The sequence below is a fragment of the Zootoca vivipara genome, chromosome 6 (genome assembly GCF_963506605.1).
Source record: "Zootoca vivipara chromosome 6, rZooViv1.1, whole genome shotgun sequence".
NCBI lineage: Eukaryota > Metazoa > Chordata > Lepidosauria > Squamata > Lacertidae > Zootoca > Zootoca vivipara.
This window is the reverse complement of record NC_083281.1, coordinates 89,669,206-89,686,259: the sequence shown is the minus strand read 5'-3', so window position 1 is coordinate 89,686,259 and position 17,054 is coordinate 89,669,206. Positions and strand designations below refer to the sequence as shown.

The 17,054-nt window shown below is 44.1% G+C and overlaps 1 protein-coding gene across 8 annotated transcripts in view; it reads right to left on the bottom strand.

Moving 5' to 3' along the window:
• HECTD4 (HECT domain E3 ubiquitin protein ligase 4) overlaps positions 1-17,054 on the bottom strand; it is a 111,822-nt gene that overhangs the window by 36,606 nt on the left and 58,162 nt on the right. For all 8 annotated transcript variants that reach the window (XM_060276330.1, XM_060276331.1, XM_060276333.1 and 5 more), the window contains exons 28-44: positions 16,163-16,251; positions 15,755-15,930; positions 14,232-14,367; positions 13,980-14,121; positions 12,860-13,026; positions 12,038-12,184; positions 10,247-10,431; positions 8,958-9,111; positions 7,344-7,624; positions 6,086-6,275; positions 5,921-6,002; positions 5,487-5,689; positions 4,373-4,508; positions 3,440-3,622; positions 3,040-3,210; positions 2,133-2,302; positions 292-407 (exon numbers count right to left, since the gene is read on the bottom strand). In XM_060276330.1, the coding sequence (XP_060132313.1) occupies positions 292-407; positions 2,133-2,302; positions 3,040-3,210; positions 3,440-3,622; positions 4,373-4,508; positions 5,487-5,689; positions 5,921-6,002; positions 6,086-6,275; positions 7,344-7,624; positions 8,958-9,111; positions 10,247-10,431; positions 12,038-12,184; positions 12,860-13,026; positions 13,980-14,121; positions 14,232-14,367; positions 15,755-15,930; positions 16,163-16,251 (2,728 nt within the window). The remainder of the gene's footprint in view (positions 1-291; positions 408-2,132; positions 2,303-3,039; positions 3,211-3,439; positions 3,623-4,372; positions 4,509-5,486; positions 5,690-5,920; positions 6,003-6,085; positions 6,276-7,343; positions 7,625-8,957; positions 9,112-10,246; positions 10,432-12,037; positions 12,185-12,859; positions 13,027-13,979; positions 14,122-14,231; positions 14,368-15,754; positions 15,931-16,162; positions 16,252-17,054) is intronic.

Genomic DNA, 17,054 nt, shown 5'->3' with positions numbered 1-17,054 from the left:
ACCCTTTAAGCTCCATCTGGCTGTAGGAAGGAGGAGAAACTGAGAAATGCTTGCTGTCTGGCATCCTTTTTTTCTCCCTTCAGAACAGACCGCACAGCTGTCAGATGTAAGTAAGTAAGTAGGACCACTTCTGGGGTGAGGATATAGCCATTTGCCCTGCTCCAGACTGGTCAAACCTAGTTACTAACCTTATTTCAATCAAACTGCATGCGGAAGCCACAGCAAAAACACACACTGTATCTTAAATATGGGCCAAGCTCATTGCTGCATTAAGCAAGACTGAGTTCCTACCAGGGCTGCATTCCTGGGCAACGAGGTTAAGGACTTCCACAGCAGCTGGACACTGCTGGATGAATTCTTCACAGAAGGAGCTATCCTCCAGCAACTGTGCCATCACCAGGCATGCTCTTGGGAGAGAGAGCAGAGGGGGAGACAAAAAGGACAACAAGGATTGAAAAATCCTGCCAGAACATACACAAGATTACACAGATTGCATTGCTGGCAGATCCCTTCTGTACTGCTGGCAGAAACAAGTGTCTTGGGGAAAATAATCCCTTGCCTGCTAGTTAGGACTACTGGTTTTAGTTGTTCATTAGGTCTCACTGGGCTTTTTGTGATAAAGAAAGTGATGGGAAAAGGCAATAGGAAGCATGAGATAACAATAGTTGACGCAACGTGATAAAAACTTCCTGCAAACAAATCAGAACAAATGCTCAACACAGGCAACAACCAATTAGGCTGGGGAAAATATTCCTGACCCCCGCGTACATCAGAGGAGGGAACATAAGCCTACTCCACCCTGATATGCCCTGCCCCCTTTTCCGGCAACCTCCGGGTTGCCACGTTGCAAGTGTGCACTGTTGAACGTCAATTGGATGCATGTAAATCAGTCACTGCCTGCATACAGTTGTTATTATATACCCTCCTTGCAAACTTTATGCAAACAAATCAGGATAAATGTTCAACAAACAAGTTGTCTAAAAGTGGCACAAGTCCTTTCAGTATAGCCATACACTGTATCCAGTGGATATGTTTGCTGTTTGCTGAATTAAGGGTAAAGGCAGACATAATGTAGAGCAGTGCATGACCTGGAAGCGCACTTGCGGTGCACAGGTGAGATGCACTTTTCCCCTCTAGGCCAGAGCTCAAAAAATTCTGGTTCTACACGTTTGAAGCAGAAGCCTCCTATCCATGATACTGACTGGCTGCCCTCTGCAATGTCGCCAAAGATTTCTCTTGAATGGAGCAGTTTCCCCCTTTTTTGCTATAATATTCTATATAAAATTTTAAATATTTTAGGCTGCTTTCTAGGCAAATGTCTATCCCAAGGAACTTACAATCAATAAAGCAATGAATCAATTACTAAGTGTTCATTTTACACTTTTAATAATAAACAGGCAGAGTGACGCTCATCAGATGCAGACAGCATGCACTGGTAGGCATGCCTGGCCTTTCATTTGCTGAGTCTGGAGGAAGGTGAGCTTGTCCCACACTTGAGGGATTCACCATGAGCTCTGCCTTCTCTATCCGTCTTCACCCCGTTATCCACTTCACTTCTGAGGTGCCATAAGCCCTCTTTTTCCAGGACGTGTCCTCTTTTTCATGGGTAGAATTGTGATAGCGATCCATAGTTAAAAGTAATTAAAGGTAAAGGGAACCCTGGCCATTAGGTCCAGTCGCAGACGACTCTGGGGTTGCGGCGCTCATCTCGCTTTATTGGCCGAGGGAGCCGGGTCATGTGGCCAGCATGACTAAGCGGCTTCTGGCAAACCAGAGCAGCACACGGAAATGCCATTTACCTTCCCGCCAGAGTGGTACCTATTTATCTACTTGCACTTTGATGTGCTTTCAAACTGCTAAGTTGGCAGGAGCAGGGATCGAGCAACGGGCGCTTACTCTGTCGCGGGGATTCGAACCGCCAACCTTCTGATCGGCAAGCCCTAGGCTCTGTGGTTTAGACCACAGCGCCACCCGTGTCCCTTAGTTAATAGTAGAAGCAGCATTTGTGTCGTCTTTTCTGCTCTTCAAAATATGGTAACCCTACTTTCAATCCACCTAGCAAAGTACCCAGCCCTCCGTGGTACCTGCCTCCCAGCCATAGCTCAACCACTGCCAGAACCGCCACCACTCACCTGGTTCTAATTTCAGCAAGGAGTCGGACCACTGCCATTACTGGAGTTGAGCCATCTCCTGTTGCAGGAAGTGAGGTATGAATAGAGAGACTTCCCTCCTGAGGAAGCAACATGGACTGGACTGCCTGTACTACCTTCTCAGTGATGGACAGTTTATGGAGAGGCAATGCCTGGTGGTGGTGAAGGAGGGGGCACGGTAAAAAGTTAAATTCAAGTTGTTAGTTTCTGGGAAATGAGGGAATTACCTGGAGTTATATAGCCTCATTATTACATCATCACAAAAACACATTGCACGGTTTAAAAAGTTACAAACCAAGAAGAAAATGGCAAGATAGCCACAAAATCTCAATGATTTACATTATATATCACTGGAATAAAACTTTCAAACTGCCTTCCTTACAGAATGCCCAAACTGCCCCACGTCAGCTTTTCAAAACAACAACAACAACAACCCACTCATGAAGTGCCCCCTCTAAAAAGCTGCTCAGATTTTAAACTGCAGCTTGAATTTGACAATTCAGTCCTATAGCCTTGCATGCAACAACTCACCCAGTAGCTATATGTGACAAATAATCTCATGCAGGGAAGTAAGAGGGCTAGCAGAAAACGAATGTGTCTCTGTCCCATCTCCAGCATCCCACATGGGTTCTGTGCTGGCCACAGAGGAAGGGAAGCCTATCCTTTCTCTCCCAGCCCACTTGGTATGAGGCAATTACAAAACCACAACTAACTGAGGCTAGTTTCCTATGTTCCCATGGTGGCCACAGATGAGAAGGCTTCTCTTGAAATGCAGGCCACTGGTCTCTATAGCAGGGTAGTAAAATAAAACTGCAGGCCAGCAACTTTTGTCGGCTTATTTACACGGTTGAAGTATTATGCTCAGCGTTGGATTTTAAAATGACCTTACCTCTGATCTTGGAACACAGAGCCTAGATAATGGAATAGTTAAAATGTCTGATGCTTGGGAGGTCTTTCTACAGTCTATACTGGTAGGCGGAAATTTGACCGTTGCTATACCTTCCTGTTCATTAATAGATGCCACCACTCCAATGCTTCCTGCTATTCCCCTACCCAAAACCTATTGAAAAGAGAAAGAGGGAACAGTCAGGAATGAAAGTTAGATTTATCTGGGGCTATAAATAATTCACTGCTATGGATGAAGTAACAAACCTAGCATACTGCACAGAGAAACATGGCAGCCATAACAGAAAGAATGACAAGTGTTTTATATCCTCAAACAGAAGCTTTGCCACTGATTTGCAAAACAGAGGGTGGGGTGAGGAATTAAAGGGCGCATGGCCAGTCACCTGCACTTCAGAGCCAATTTTGATCGTCTCTTTGAAGCCACCAAGAGCGCAAAGAGCAGCGACTGCCTGGCGAGCAATCCTTTGAAGCTTGGCGAGTTTCCTTCCGCTGCTGCTGCCATTCTCCAGGATGCTTTCTGCATATTTTCCCAGCTGAGGAATATACATCAGAGCACGCGAAAGGACCTGAGGGAGTGTGGGAAAATACACACAAACTTTATTTTTCTATAAAGGGGCTTGGCTAGGAAAAGGAAATGGAAAACAAGGACAGGGATAGGGGTGTGGAGAACTGGCCAATTTCAGCCTTTGACAACATGTAATATCCTTGATACTGGATTCACTCCAATATTTTGCGGTAGGCCCTACCTTTGCATAATTGCTTTCTTCTGACTGAATTCTAGGTGACTTTTTATGCTTACAGAAAAAGCTCATGTTCCAGTTTGGGCAAGAGGACCGCCTCTCCCAGTATGCCCCGTGGAGGACATTAAGGTCCATAAATAGCAACAACTTAGAGATCCCAGGCCCTAAGGAAGTCAGATTAGCCTCAACCAGAGCCAGGGCCTTTTCAACATTGGCTCTGGCCTGGTGAAACGCTCTGTCTCATGAGACCAGGGCCCTGCGGGATTTGATTTCTTTCCGCAGGACCTGTAAGACAGTTGTTCTGCCTGGCCTTTGGCCTGGAATCAACTTGATCCCCTCCCCCCTTTTACTTTTTCTGATGAGGCTGCATTTTAATTTTAATGTTGTATTTAATCTTGTTTTTTAAGCTGTATTTTAATTAACTTTTATATTTGGTGTTAGCTGCCCTGAGCCCGGTCTTGGCTGGGGAGGGGGGGTTATAAATAAAAATTTATTATTATTATTATTATTATTATTATTATTATTATTAACTTTCATGTTCACACCCCAAAAGCTAAGGATCCTTCCCTGACTTACTTTTTCAGCTGTGGTTGTCCATATCTGAGCTGCATTGGATTCTGGTGCCATGAGCAAGCTGTGAAGCAAAGCAATCACCTCTGCCGCCATGCTGTTTGCTACATGGCCACTGATGAAGGGCCTCACAGGGTCGGTTCTGTTGAGAAAAATGAATGGTGGGCTGAGTTGCTAACCCACCCCTGCCAGGCGCAAATAACTCTTTGATTAGCAAGTGGGTGACAGTAGTGGAAAGATCTCATGTCATCTTTGCCTGCAGCAGAACCTCAGGTCTGCAGGACAAACAAGGCCCTCAAGGTCACTCTGCCTGGCCCCACGTTTTACCAGCCCTACTCCATTACCCCCTTCGTTGCCTTTTTCTGGCAGGAAAGTGTCCTTGAACTGTGATAATGCTTGCCTGGATAAAGGATGGAGACATGGGTGTGCATGTCAGAAACATAAAGCAAGTCAGAAACCTTCAACTTCTGTGTGGGTAGAATATGATGCACTGCACAAAGGTAAGACCATCCACTTTTGCCTGTGGCCCCCGACCACCACTGGGATGCAACCTCTGGAAGGTTGCCCACAACAGACTGCGGCCCACACAGCCTGAAAGAGGTTCCCTACCTCTACAGGGAAGCTAACTAGGTGCCAGAGTGACCTTTGATTAGACAAACCAATTGTGTGGCTGAGATTATGGCTGTTAAGACATTTGACTTACAAAGAAGATGAGACCTTGGTGCTTGGAAAAAAAAATGAAGAGGAGAAAAGCCTTGTTAGTTGATAAAAAGGATGGGAACGGTCTCATTAGTGGATAAAGAAGGTGAGAAATACCTTGTTTAGTGACTCAGCAGCTGATAAAGCCATAAGACTAAAGCAGTAATGGCATGTGCTTTTGAGAAAATGCTGAAATGGGATGTGCTTACAACCAGTTTGGAGAAGTTACAAGAATATTTAAGTTTCTCCCTAGCAGAGTTTGAGTAAACAGGGAGAGTAGAAAAGTCCTATGCCCACCTCTTTGTGACCCTCTCTAGGCAACATGGATATATCCCTGTCCCCACTTAAGTCTAGGGTGGAAGAGTACAGTCCACTTCCACTCTACATCAGGGTATTCTGGATACCAGCAGAGATTCTGTACCTGGCAAGCTCTGAGTTCCGTTCCCTGCAAATGGAGATTTGTGCTGTTTTCTTTTTGTCCCCAGTTGACAGGCCGCTAGTGCTTTCAGGACTGACCGTTTCCACTGGTGGCCCCACACTCACGATCAATCCGGACTGTGCCCACTTGGTGGCCTTCCGCAAAGCGGCAGCTGCTTCCTCCGTGATCACTTCGCAGCAACCACTCTGAAAAAGAAACAGCTCTTTTGCAACTCACACACTATTTGGAATGCACGGGCCAATGCCATTTATCCCAAGGCTAGCTATCACTAGAAATCCCTCTTTTTCTAGTCTTGCAGGCTAACTATAAAAGCATCAATTGGCAAGCCACACCTTCTTGGAAAAAATTGTAATTATTCTTTTCACTCTTGCAAAGTGGATTAAGCGATTCACACAATTAATTTATTTTGCCCTTACTTTGGTCATATCTCGATCCATCTTAACCACCTTCTCCATATTGGCTCCTGTTCCAAGACGAAATGGCCGACCTTCTGAGCTACTACAAAGGGAAGGATAAAATACAGAATAAATGTGGCTGCGGCGTCCAGATTTCTTAACTGTGTTCCACAGAGTTCAAATTACCTCAGCAATGGCTGAAGTACTTCATGAGATGACTGGTCTTCCCGCTTATGTATAAAAATGGAAAGTTTGCCATCCACAGCCTCACTCTCTTCTCCTGGATCTTTGTCTCCTTTAAGGGAACCTTTTGGGCTGGCTTTTGTCAGTGAAGTATCAGGTTCAGAAGCAGTTGGAGAAAGAACTGTCTGACATCCTACAAGCAAGGAGGAAAACAAGCTTCAAGCAATAGCTGTAAACACATTTTATACCCTTTCTGGTAGTATACAAACACTAAAGAAATTTAATTCAATTTATAGTTTGCCCTATACCAAGCTACAGGAATGGGCAAGCTAATCACATAACTCCTAGCTACAATGGCGAGACCATCTGTTGTCCTAATCCTGAAGTATCTCAGGCTTCCAAAGGTCAGTTTGAAAAAAAATGTCTCACACTTATTCCAATGGGTGTAGGCTTGGTCTACAGATAGGTATATGCAGAAAAATATGATGGTAGAGTCCTGCTTGGACTGTAATACTTTAAACTGCAAACAGGGATATTGAGACACTAACGGGTTAACACCACCTCCCCACAATCGCCTAGGTCAGGCAAAAACATCTAAGTTTTGAGAAGTTTAGCTAGCTCCTGAGTGTCCTTTCCCAGTTCTGATCTTTTGCTAAGCTAGAACCACAGAGCAAAGGAAGAGGGAAAAGAAAGCCTTGCTAGTTTTTCTTGGCACATGGTTTTTACTTCAAAGAACATTGAAAAATGGCATTTCTGTCTGCAAAAAAATCATTTCATGGTGGCGTCTTAAGATCCATTACACTGGAGAACAAACTTGCAGCATGAAATGGTCCTGTCCTGTCCTGAGGATATTGCATGTGCAGACTGAGATTTACAATTTGAGCAATAGAGATTCTCTGGGGAAGAAAAGCCCAGACTCGTGGTCCAGCCACTGGGAGCATCTCTCTGAAAAGCCTTGAGGTCCAGGCTAAGCACATATATGGGGGGCTTGAGACAAAACTCCAAGCCAACCTTAAAGGCTGAGCTAGAACATAGGGGTAGAAGTGGCCTGTAGCACCTGCTTATCTGGAAACTCCCAAAGGCTATGGGAGATCAGGGCAGACAATGGAAACACTGAGGCAACGTGCTTCTGTGACCCACCCCTGAAACGTTTTGTGGAGGTTTCCAAGCTGTTATAAAAGGAGGATCACAAAAGTGAAAGATGCTCCTTGAATTCTCATGCAGCAATGATTAGTTTCTCAAGATCTTGCGCATTCCCTACCTGGTACCACGTAATCAGCCAGTTTTGCTAAGAGCAGGGAGGCAATTTTAGAAGCTGGGTCACTGGGGTCATCCTGCTCACTGTTTAGGGAGGGCACAGAGTAACTCCAGGGCGGCAATTCGACATTCCCGCAGTCCTCTACACTCATGAGTGGAAGAGCAGCACGACAAAGTTGAAGGATGATGAGGACCAGCTTTGGAGAGGGGCGCTGGTCCAAGAGCAGAGAGAGAAGTTTGGATACACAGGCTGGTTGGCTTAGGATTGCTTTGCCAATGTGACTCCTGAAAAAGGACAAACACCAACAGCTTTGAATGCATTTAAAAAAAAAAAAAGATGGCAGTACCAAATCAGTGGCGCATGCCCTTCTGGCTTGCACTCTTTATAAAGACTTGAGGAATCACCCCTCTTTTATTGTCCATTCCGGGTTGCCCAGCCACTGCCACAGTGTGCTTTCTCTTGGCAGATCAAGATGAACAGGTGACAGCGAAGGTTGCAAGGTTTTTCGCTGGGGCAATTAGAAAGATTCACTATTTGACTATTAATTCAAAACCCTAAAATGTATTTTCTATAACTGACTTTTTATTTCTATTCTTTGTATATTGTGTTGTTGTTTTATTGCTATGGCCAAAGGCAGATGCAAATAAGGATTCTCTCTCTCTCTCTCTCTCTCTATATATATATATACAGTGGTACCTCAGCTTACAGATGCTTCGGGTTACAGACTCTGCTAACCCAGAAGTAGTACCTCGGGTTATGAACTTTGCTTCAGGATGAGAACAGAAATCATCCTCTGGGGGCGCAGTGGCAGCGGGAGGCCCCATTAGCTAAAGTGGTACCTCAGGTTAAGAACAGTTTCAGGTTAAGAACGGGCCTCCGGAATAAGTTCTTAACCAGAGGTACCACTGTATATATGAATATAGTCTTGAAACAAAATCAGATAAAAACAGGATGTTCTATACAACTTGTGGTCCAAGCCTGGCAAAATTTTTCTAAGTGATTTCTCAACTGGAGAGCAGAAACACAGCTAAAAAGACTAGAAGCAATGCATCATCAATCAGGGAACGATTGGGAACTGTAACCATTTATTTGGGATGCGTTTCAGCTATTGCTGGGATTGACAGTGGGTTTGTTTGGCTTTTTGTTCAAAATGACCCTTTGGGGGCCAAATTACAAGACAACCTTTTCCACTTTCCATGGAAAAAGGCAGGACGACAGCTCTCACAACAACACAGCTTTGGACAAAATAAAAGGCATTGAAATTGGCTGAGTCATTTTAAACAACAAAACCTTCCCTATGACTTCCCACAAAATTCAAGGGACACAGCAAGATTGCGGAGTCAACTCAAATTAATCTTCCTAATTACATTAATGACAAAACATACTAAGAAGAAAATGTGCTACAGGAAACTGTGGGTGTTAAAATTCTGCCACCCAAATGGATTTTGGTCCAGTAGCATAGCATATCAAGCTGCTCAAATATACTTGATTTATGATTCACACAAAAATTTTCAAGAGTTCTTTTTTTTTTATACTCCAAAGCTCTGCCACCAACATTACTAAAACGAGTTCATTCTAGTCTAAAGTGTGACCCAGAGACCAAGAATTCGGCTGTACCTAGACAGATCATTCAGGAGACTGAGCACATCCTGCAGGGCATCATTCCCAGCTGCCTGGTTGCCACAGCACTCTGTGGCACGTGCTAGGTGGTTGGTTAAGAGACTGGAGACCTGGCGAGCCAAACCTGAGTGCACAGCCTCCGTTGATCCACCTGCAAAAGGAATATAAATGGGATCCTAGTTGATGAGATCCAACACACTGAGAAGCTATTAGAAACAGGAGAATACCTATAATGAAAAAATGTAGATTGGAGGTTGGTGTACATGTAGAAACATTTATTGATTTAGAAAAGTATTTAAACACCACCCACTCATAAAATATCAGGTGGTGTAAAAGGTAAAGGTGACGCCTGACCATTAGGTCCAGTTGTGACCGACTCTGGGGTTGCGGCGCTCATCTTGCGTTATTGGCCGAGGGAGCCGGCGTACAGCTTCCAGGTCATGTGGCCAGCATGACAAAGCCGCTTCTGGCGAACCAGAGCAGCACACGGAAATGCCGTTTACCTTCCCGCTGTAGTGGTACCTATTTATCTACTTGCACTTTGACTTGCTTTTGAACTGCTAGGTTGGCAAGAGCTGGGACAGAGCAACGGGAGCTCACCCCGTCACAGGGATTCGAACCGCCGACCTTCTGATCAGCAAGCCCTAGGCTCTGTGGTTAAACCCACAGTGCCACCCACGTCCCTATCAGGTGGTATACAGCAACATAAAAACAACAAAAAACATTAAAAGCAGTATAGTCCTGAGTGGGCCTTTTAGGCATTTTTGTTGGGTTTGAGGTTGTAAAACCTGAGTTATAAGATGGTTGCTTTTGATTTAGATGCTCTCCTGCAAGTCAAAAGTCCACAGGAGAATTAGAAGTATAATAGGATGTTTTGCTCAGGAAGTTGTGCACAGGAGTGTCAAAAGTTCAGAGTCTGGCAGCCAAGGAGAAAAATAAGCATCTCCAAGAGTCTATCTCCTGATTAGCTAAAAGGGGCTCAGGTGGGAAGTGATAATGCTGTACACAAGTCAGCCTAGAAACTAGTCTGAAAAAGTCGAGGAGTCAGAAACTTGAAAAAGTGAAGAGCGGAAAAAGGGGATGAGATGCTTTAAGAGAGCTGCAAGATTGGAAAATGAGAATGTAGATGGACAATGAAGCAAAAAGGAGTCAGGAGAGTTTTACACTAAGTTATTGCCACTGAACACTCAGTTCAACATAAAGCTTCCATATCTCTTTACTGCACAAATACATTGTCAAGCATCTTAGTTCACATAACCAGGGCCAGGCTTGCAAGCCCCTCCTACCTTCCTCTTTTTCCCATTCGACACAACGGTTGGCTAGCACTTGGAAGGCAGCCCAAGCCATGGTGGCCACTTTCTGCTTCTTTGTTTGCTTCTCATTGGAGCTGGATTCGGTCTGGCTGCTTAAACTGCACAACCGATCCATCAGCTGGACGAGGCCACTCCGCACCAGGCACTTCTCTTCACTCCTGCCCAGAAACATGAACCACGATAGTGGGGTGACAGTAACATTTTAGCCCTCTTAATACATGCCCAAGTTGAAACCACACAACAAATATACAGCGTCTGTCAATCTCATTTCCTGTTTTGCTGAGATATATAATTCCGTGGTGTCTTGTGCTTAACTATTTTCATTGTTCTAATTACAGTGGTGCCTCGACTTATGAATTTAATCTGTTCCGATTTATGAATTTAATCCGTAGGTCGAAAAATTCGTAAGTCGAAAAGCGCCATTGGAAACACGATTTCCCATAGGAATGCATTGGAAACGGAAAAAATTGTCGAAGCAACCCCATCTAAAAATTCGTAAGTCGAAAAAACCCTATCTAAAACCGTCGTGGTTTCCGTTCGGATGTCGAGAAATTCGTAAGCGTGTGGCCATTTGCCCCATTCGTAAGTTGAAAAATTCGGTTGTTGAGTCGTTCGTAAGTCGAAGTACCACTGTATATTCTGAATGCTGAGTCCCATGGTTAAGCTATGGCCAGAAAGAAGAGCAAGATCTTTAACTATCTATAGGCAAATTTGGACATAAAAACTGATATGGGCTGCCTTGGCATTCTCAGCACAATGTGGAGTTACTCTAGCCCTTTTCACACTAGGGCTCTTTAGAGCTACTAAGGCATTGCTCTTCCACAAGCATCTAGAAACTAAATTACTGCTACAGTTCTACATAGCATTTAATGTATGCTCCCACATTCCCCATAATAATCCCATTATGGCTATTCTCACAGGCAAGATTCTAATATGTTTATTCAGAGGTAAATTCCTTTCAGTTCAGTAGGACTCTTTGCTTTTTAAAAGTGTCAGTGTGGTTTAAAGCAGCTTCTATTTCTCCAGTCCCCCTTGATTAGTTTCTTCTTCAACCAGGTCAGAAAATAACTAGTTTAGGGGGAAAGAACTAAAGGGCTGATATTTGGAAGAATCAGGAACTGCTCTAAACTACATCAAAATGGGGAGACCTTTATGCCATATACCAGTAGTCAGACAATTGTTCCGTCCAGCTCAGTTTCGTCGACAATGATTGCAAACCTAGGGAGTCACTTCGAAACAGGACTCTTTCCCAGCCCTACTTGAATACATTGGTGATTGAATCTGGGACCTTTTGTGTGTGAAGCACGTGTTCTACCACTGAAATATAAGCCCTTCCCATAATAGCCAATTAAAGGGCTCATTTCAGAGAGACAGAGAGAGAGATTACTGAAATTGGCCCTTTAATCATTTCCTATACTCATTCCCTCCTGGTCAGCAGCATTGGTGAAATCAATTTGTATTTACTTGTCTAACTTTTTATCAGCACAACTGCACCTGATAAAAATATTACCAGTAATTCAAAATGAGATGGGGGGAAACTCAGTTTGTGAAGGCAAAATTCCAGAGGTGGGGGAAGGGGTGGCATAACAGAACATTCCAATGGCAGCAGTGCAACCATAAAAGCAACACAGATAAGTGAGGGAGGCATCACCAACCACTTTTAAAAACCACTTGCAGGTTATTGGTAAAGCTTAATTTTGGACACATTTCCTCATGTAACAGGATACTCTGCTCACAAGCTCTCCCACGGTGGGACATGCCTACCTGGTGTATGGGATCGTACACAGCAGGCCAATGCTGTTTGCACATGCAATGGGGTACCGAGCGCAGAGTGCCACCACAGAGGTCATGGTCTCCCCAAAGGCTTCCTGAACTTGCTCCACCATTCCACCACAGGTGAGTTCTTCAATTCTGTGGAAAGTTAAACAGTCAGGCCCTATTAAAACATACTTTTAAAAAATATAAACTGCCCCCAAATCCCTGGAGGATGCAAGTGTGAGGTGCGATTTAAGATAGAAGGGACATTTTTGCATTGAACCAGCCACGCATTTAGCAGCTTGCTGCAATTAATACCCACACCCTTGAAAAGAGCAAAACAAAATCCAATCTGAGAGATGGAAGAATATATATACATATATATATATATATATATATATATATATATATATATATATATTTGTGACGGGAAGAGGTAGGGAATCAGAGGCATGTTAAATTACAAACTTATGCTGGTTTTTAAACAGCAATGGTCTTTCCTCAGGGAACCCTTCAGATTGGCAAGTTGGACTTGCTGTGACATGTTGTTCTGGTCAATGCATTCAATAAGGGGGTGCCAATTATTACACAATTGCCTAAAGAATCTGTTCAGCTTTCAAATTTGTCGGAACCTTGGCTCTAGCAATCAATTTCAAGACAGTCTAACCAACCACCACTCAAAGGTGTCCCTGTGATATAGTCTCATGCCACGAGCAGTGCTTTTTGGGCCACCTCCAGTGTTTCTTCATCAAGTCTGTTTCTGAAGATAACTCTTACTCCCCCCAACAATCCACATTCCTCTCCAGATGTGAGTCTCTGAAGGGAACTTACCGGGGGCCTCCTTGAAGCACCATTGTGACTGGACCCACAAGATGCGTCACACCACCAACACGAACAGCTGCTGTCAGGAGCTCTCGCATGTGCACCAGGGCCTGTTTTCTGGTGTTTCCACGGCGCCACCGAGTCTGAGCAGCTAATAGGAAACTGCTGCTCGATACCTATGAGAAAGGGATGGGTGAATCCTGTGACATTGCCACTGGGGACATCAGCAATGTTTCTGTTTGTGATGGCTGGCTGGTTCAGAGCATACCATCTTCCTTGAAGCATGCAAAGTGAGGGTTACTAATAAAAAGTTGCATGTAGTGCAGGGGTTGCCAATGCAGCGCCTGTGGATGCCAGCGTGCTCATCAGTGTCCCCTATGATGCCCACAAGTCTCAGTAAATATCCCTTCAAAAAGCCACAATGCACAAGTGGCCGTTTACTCTTCCTGCTCAATTCCTGGCTTGCACTATGTCCCCTTAAACATGCTCACAGATCACTGGATGCCAAAACTAGACCCCTGCCACTCCTTCCATTCTGAACAGGATTTAGGGTTAATCACTACATACTGTAGTCCTACACACTTCTGAAATCAGGTCTCAGTCTTTGGCATCTCCAGCTAAGAGGATCTCAGGCAGCAGATCTGAGCCATTCCCAGTTAAAAGTAGACCAATGGCCTTAGTATAATGCAGCTTCAGACGTATAATGACTTTTGACAATGGGAGCCTTTCTACAAGGTTTCTACAAACCCCGTCATCGGAAGTTCAGCAGGTGGTGGATGAAGAAAGGGGTCCCTTGGTCATGATGACCCATTTATGGAATAGTCTTCCCAGAAAACTTCACCTGGTGATAATGTTGGTATCTTTTTGGTGCCAGGCAAATATTTTTTAAATTTGCTTGGTGGTCTAGCGTGTAGGTGGTCAAGCGTGCTTGCTGGATTTTGAAGATTTGTTGATTCTTCGCTGGTATTGCTTTTACCTAGTGTTCTATTGTAATGTGTTTGTTGCTTTTATTCTATACAGCCCTGGGAGACATTGTTTTGTTGCAGAGCATGCACAGGTATGAGAATTAATGCTCTTTGACTGCAACAGTCTGATAGGCACACTAACTTCTGTCACTGGCATGACTTACTGCTTGATCAGGATTGGTCCCGATGAAAGCAAACAGCTGCCCCAGCAAGACACTATAGGTGGGCTTGTCTCGGCTGTCCTCAACGGTGAGAGACTGAAGAAGAGTAAAAGAGCTGCTTCTGTGACTAGTCACATGGCGCCGCCTACAGAGAGGAAAAACGGATCTTATTAGGGAGATTCAGTCACCTCCAATTGCACTGGGAGGGTAACAAAACACTGACTGAACTTAAAGGAAGTGAGAGACAACATATACCTCTGGCTTGACCTCGTGAACTCTAGGTCATCATTTGCAATCATTTCAAGGTCAGATGGTGCTGACATACTGCGGAGGAAAACAGGCTGGCGAACTGCATGGGATATCACCTTTGTTTCTGACGCTGATTTGCAAGCTGTAGTGTTACGGGAACAAAATGAAGCTTTGATATTGTTGTTGTTGTTGTTGTTGTTGTTGCTGCTGCTGCTGCTGCTGCTGCTGCTGCTATTTCTATATCTCTCTTTATCCAAAGATCCAAGGGATGTGTACAATATTAAGAACATAATTTACGCAGCATAATAATAAAATAATCATAATAAGAGTCCCTACCCCATTCCCACATTTAAAGAGGAATGTTTTTCCTGGCACCTAAAGGTAAAGAGACCCCTGACCATTAGGTCCAGTCGTGGACAACTCTGGGGTTGCGGCGCTAATCTCACTTTATTGGAGGAGGGAGCTGGCGTACAGCTTCTGGGTCATGTGGCCAGCATGACTAAGCCACTTCTGGTGAACCAGAGCAGCGCATGGAAACGCTGTTTACCTTCCCGCCAGAGCGGTACCTATTTATCTACTTGCATTTTTGGTATGCTTTCGAACTGCTAGGTTGGCAGGAGCAGGGACTGAGCAACGGGAGCTCACCGCGTCGGGGGGATTTGAACCGCCGACCTTCTGATCGGCAAGCCCTGCTAAAGACATGTAATAATGGTGCCACCACAGAAAAGGCCCGATCCTGTGCTGTCACCCTCTGAACCTCTCAAGAGAGTGGGGACATAGAGAAGAGCCTCGGATGACAAACGCAGGTTCCGTGTCAGTTTATATGCAGAGACGTAAGGTTTTATAAGTCAGCACCAGCACTTTGAATTGGCAGCCAGTGCAGCTGGGCCAGGATCGGCGTTATATACTAAAACAGTTTCGTTCTGGTGAGCAACCTGGCTGTCAAATTTTGCACCAGCCCCATGTATAACAATTGCAGTAAGCCAACATAGAGGTTGCCAGAAAGTTAGGCTACCCCTGCCCAGATAGGGGCGCAGCTGAAGCTGATGAAAGGCACTCTGTGCCACTGAGACCACCTGGGTCTCAAGCGACAGTAATGGATCCAGGAGCGCCCACAAGCTATGTACCCGCTGCATACAATCCCAACCCTTCCCCCGCTCCAAATGAGGTGACATAAGATTAACAGAAAAAAAGACAGGTTGATTAATAAAAGCTTATATCTACTGTTAATATGTTATACAGTACCTCTCTTTGTCCTTTGTAAATTCGATTTTCTTTTTATTGGGCATGTTATATTTACATTTAGGAGATGAAGCAGAATTAAATGGAGTAAGAAAAGGGGGGGAGAGACCCAAAACACTTTCCTCCTATCCCTTAAAAACATTGCTGCTGCTTTCTCCTTCTCTTCCTCTTTCATTGCCTGAGTTTCTACTCTGAAGCAGCTTGAAAATTGCAGGAATCACTGCACTGAGAGCATCTTTCGCTTTAAGTCATCAGATTCTTTCTTTCTTTTTGGCCACTATCCTTACCTGGTGTCTCTGCAGGTGTGCCAGATATACTTCTGGTAAGCCCAGACTGTGCAGCAATGGTGACATGCAAGAGCAGCTCTGCTCGGTTCATCAGGCTCTTGACCAGTGTTTTTGTTTTACCCATGGGATGCAAAGGCTTCTGAAGCAGAGAGTTTACTTCTTGGAAGAATTTCTCCCTAAAAAGCAGGGAAATAAAATCCCACACAGGTCAGATGTCCATTGGATCTTCAGAAACACGTTGGAAGAGAACATGCAATGCTATTCAATCTGAGATTGCATTAGGAGAAAACCTGGATATTGGGTACCTCAGACTGGAACTTACAAATGTACCAACCCACACATACGAATCAAATAAACCACCCAAATAAAGAGAACAGAATTTCTACCAAATTCAGCAGCCACACTAACCTGAGTGAGAGAACCATATTCTCGAGATCACTTCCATCAAAAGAAATCTCTTTCATTGAACACAAAAGTTCCAATTCTTTCATTTTGTTCTAGAGAGAAGGGGAAAATATACTGAAAAGGGAGGCGAGATTTTGCGTTTTTAGGTTGTATAGTGCCTTGCAATATTTTATAGGAAAGCATGGTTATTATTTTTTAATGAATAAATAGAATAGAATATATCCGATTCAGGAGATAATGTGGAGTTTTTGTTGATTACGTGGACAGGAAATGTCCAGTTCCATTTGTGAAATAAAATCCATCTTTCCTCTTCAGTGGACAGATCGAGCACAGCATTGGTGCTCTGAGCTAGTTGCACCAGCTGCATTAGGAAACAAAGAATGCATCAAGATTCAGTTCCTTTCATTTCCAAACTAAGAATCAACCAGACCAGGCATCCCCAAACTGCGGCCCTCCAGATGTTTTGGCCTACAACTCCCATGTTCCCTAGCTAACAGGACCAGTGGTCAGGGATGATAGGAACTGTAGTCCAAAACATCTGGAGGGCCAAAGTTTGGGGATGCCTGAACCAGACTGATTAGCCCAGGCTTCCCCAACTTGGTGGCCTTCAAATAGGGATGGACAAATTCAGTCAATTCCTGTTTCTCATATTTTTAGTCTTAAATTCAGTTTGCCACTTTCTGCATCCATTTACAATTTTTTTAAAAATCCTCGTAAATATTCACCAGCATTTTTGTGTGAATTTCTCCTAATATACACATTTCCCAAAATATACTGTATTTTGAATGCTATTTTTACTAACATATGCATTTTAATGCATGTTTTCCTCTAAATCACATATTTTTATACACATTCTTTGGTTGGAGAACTCAATCACAAAATCTGAAGAAGTGTG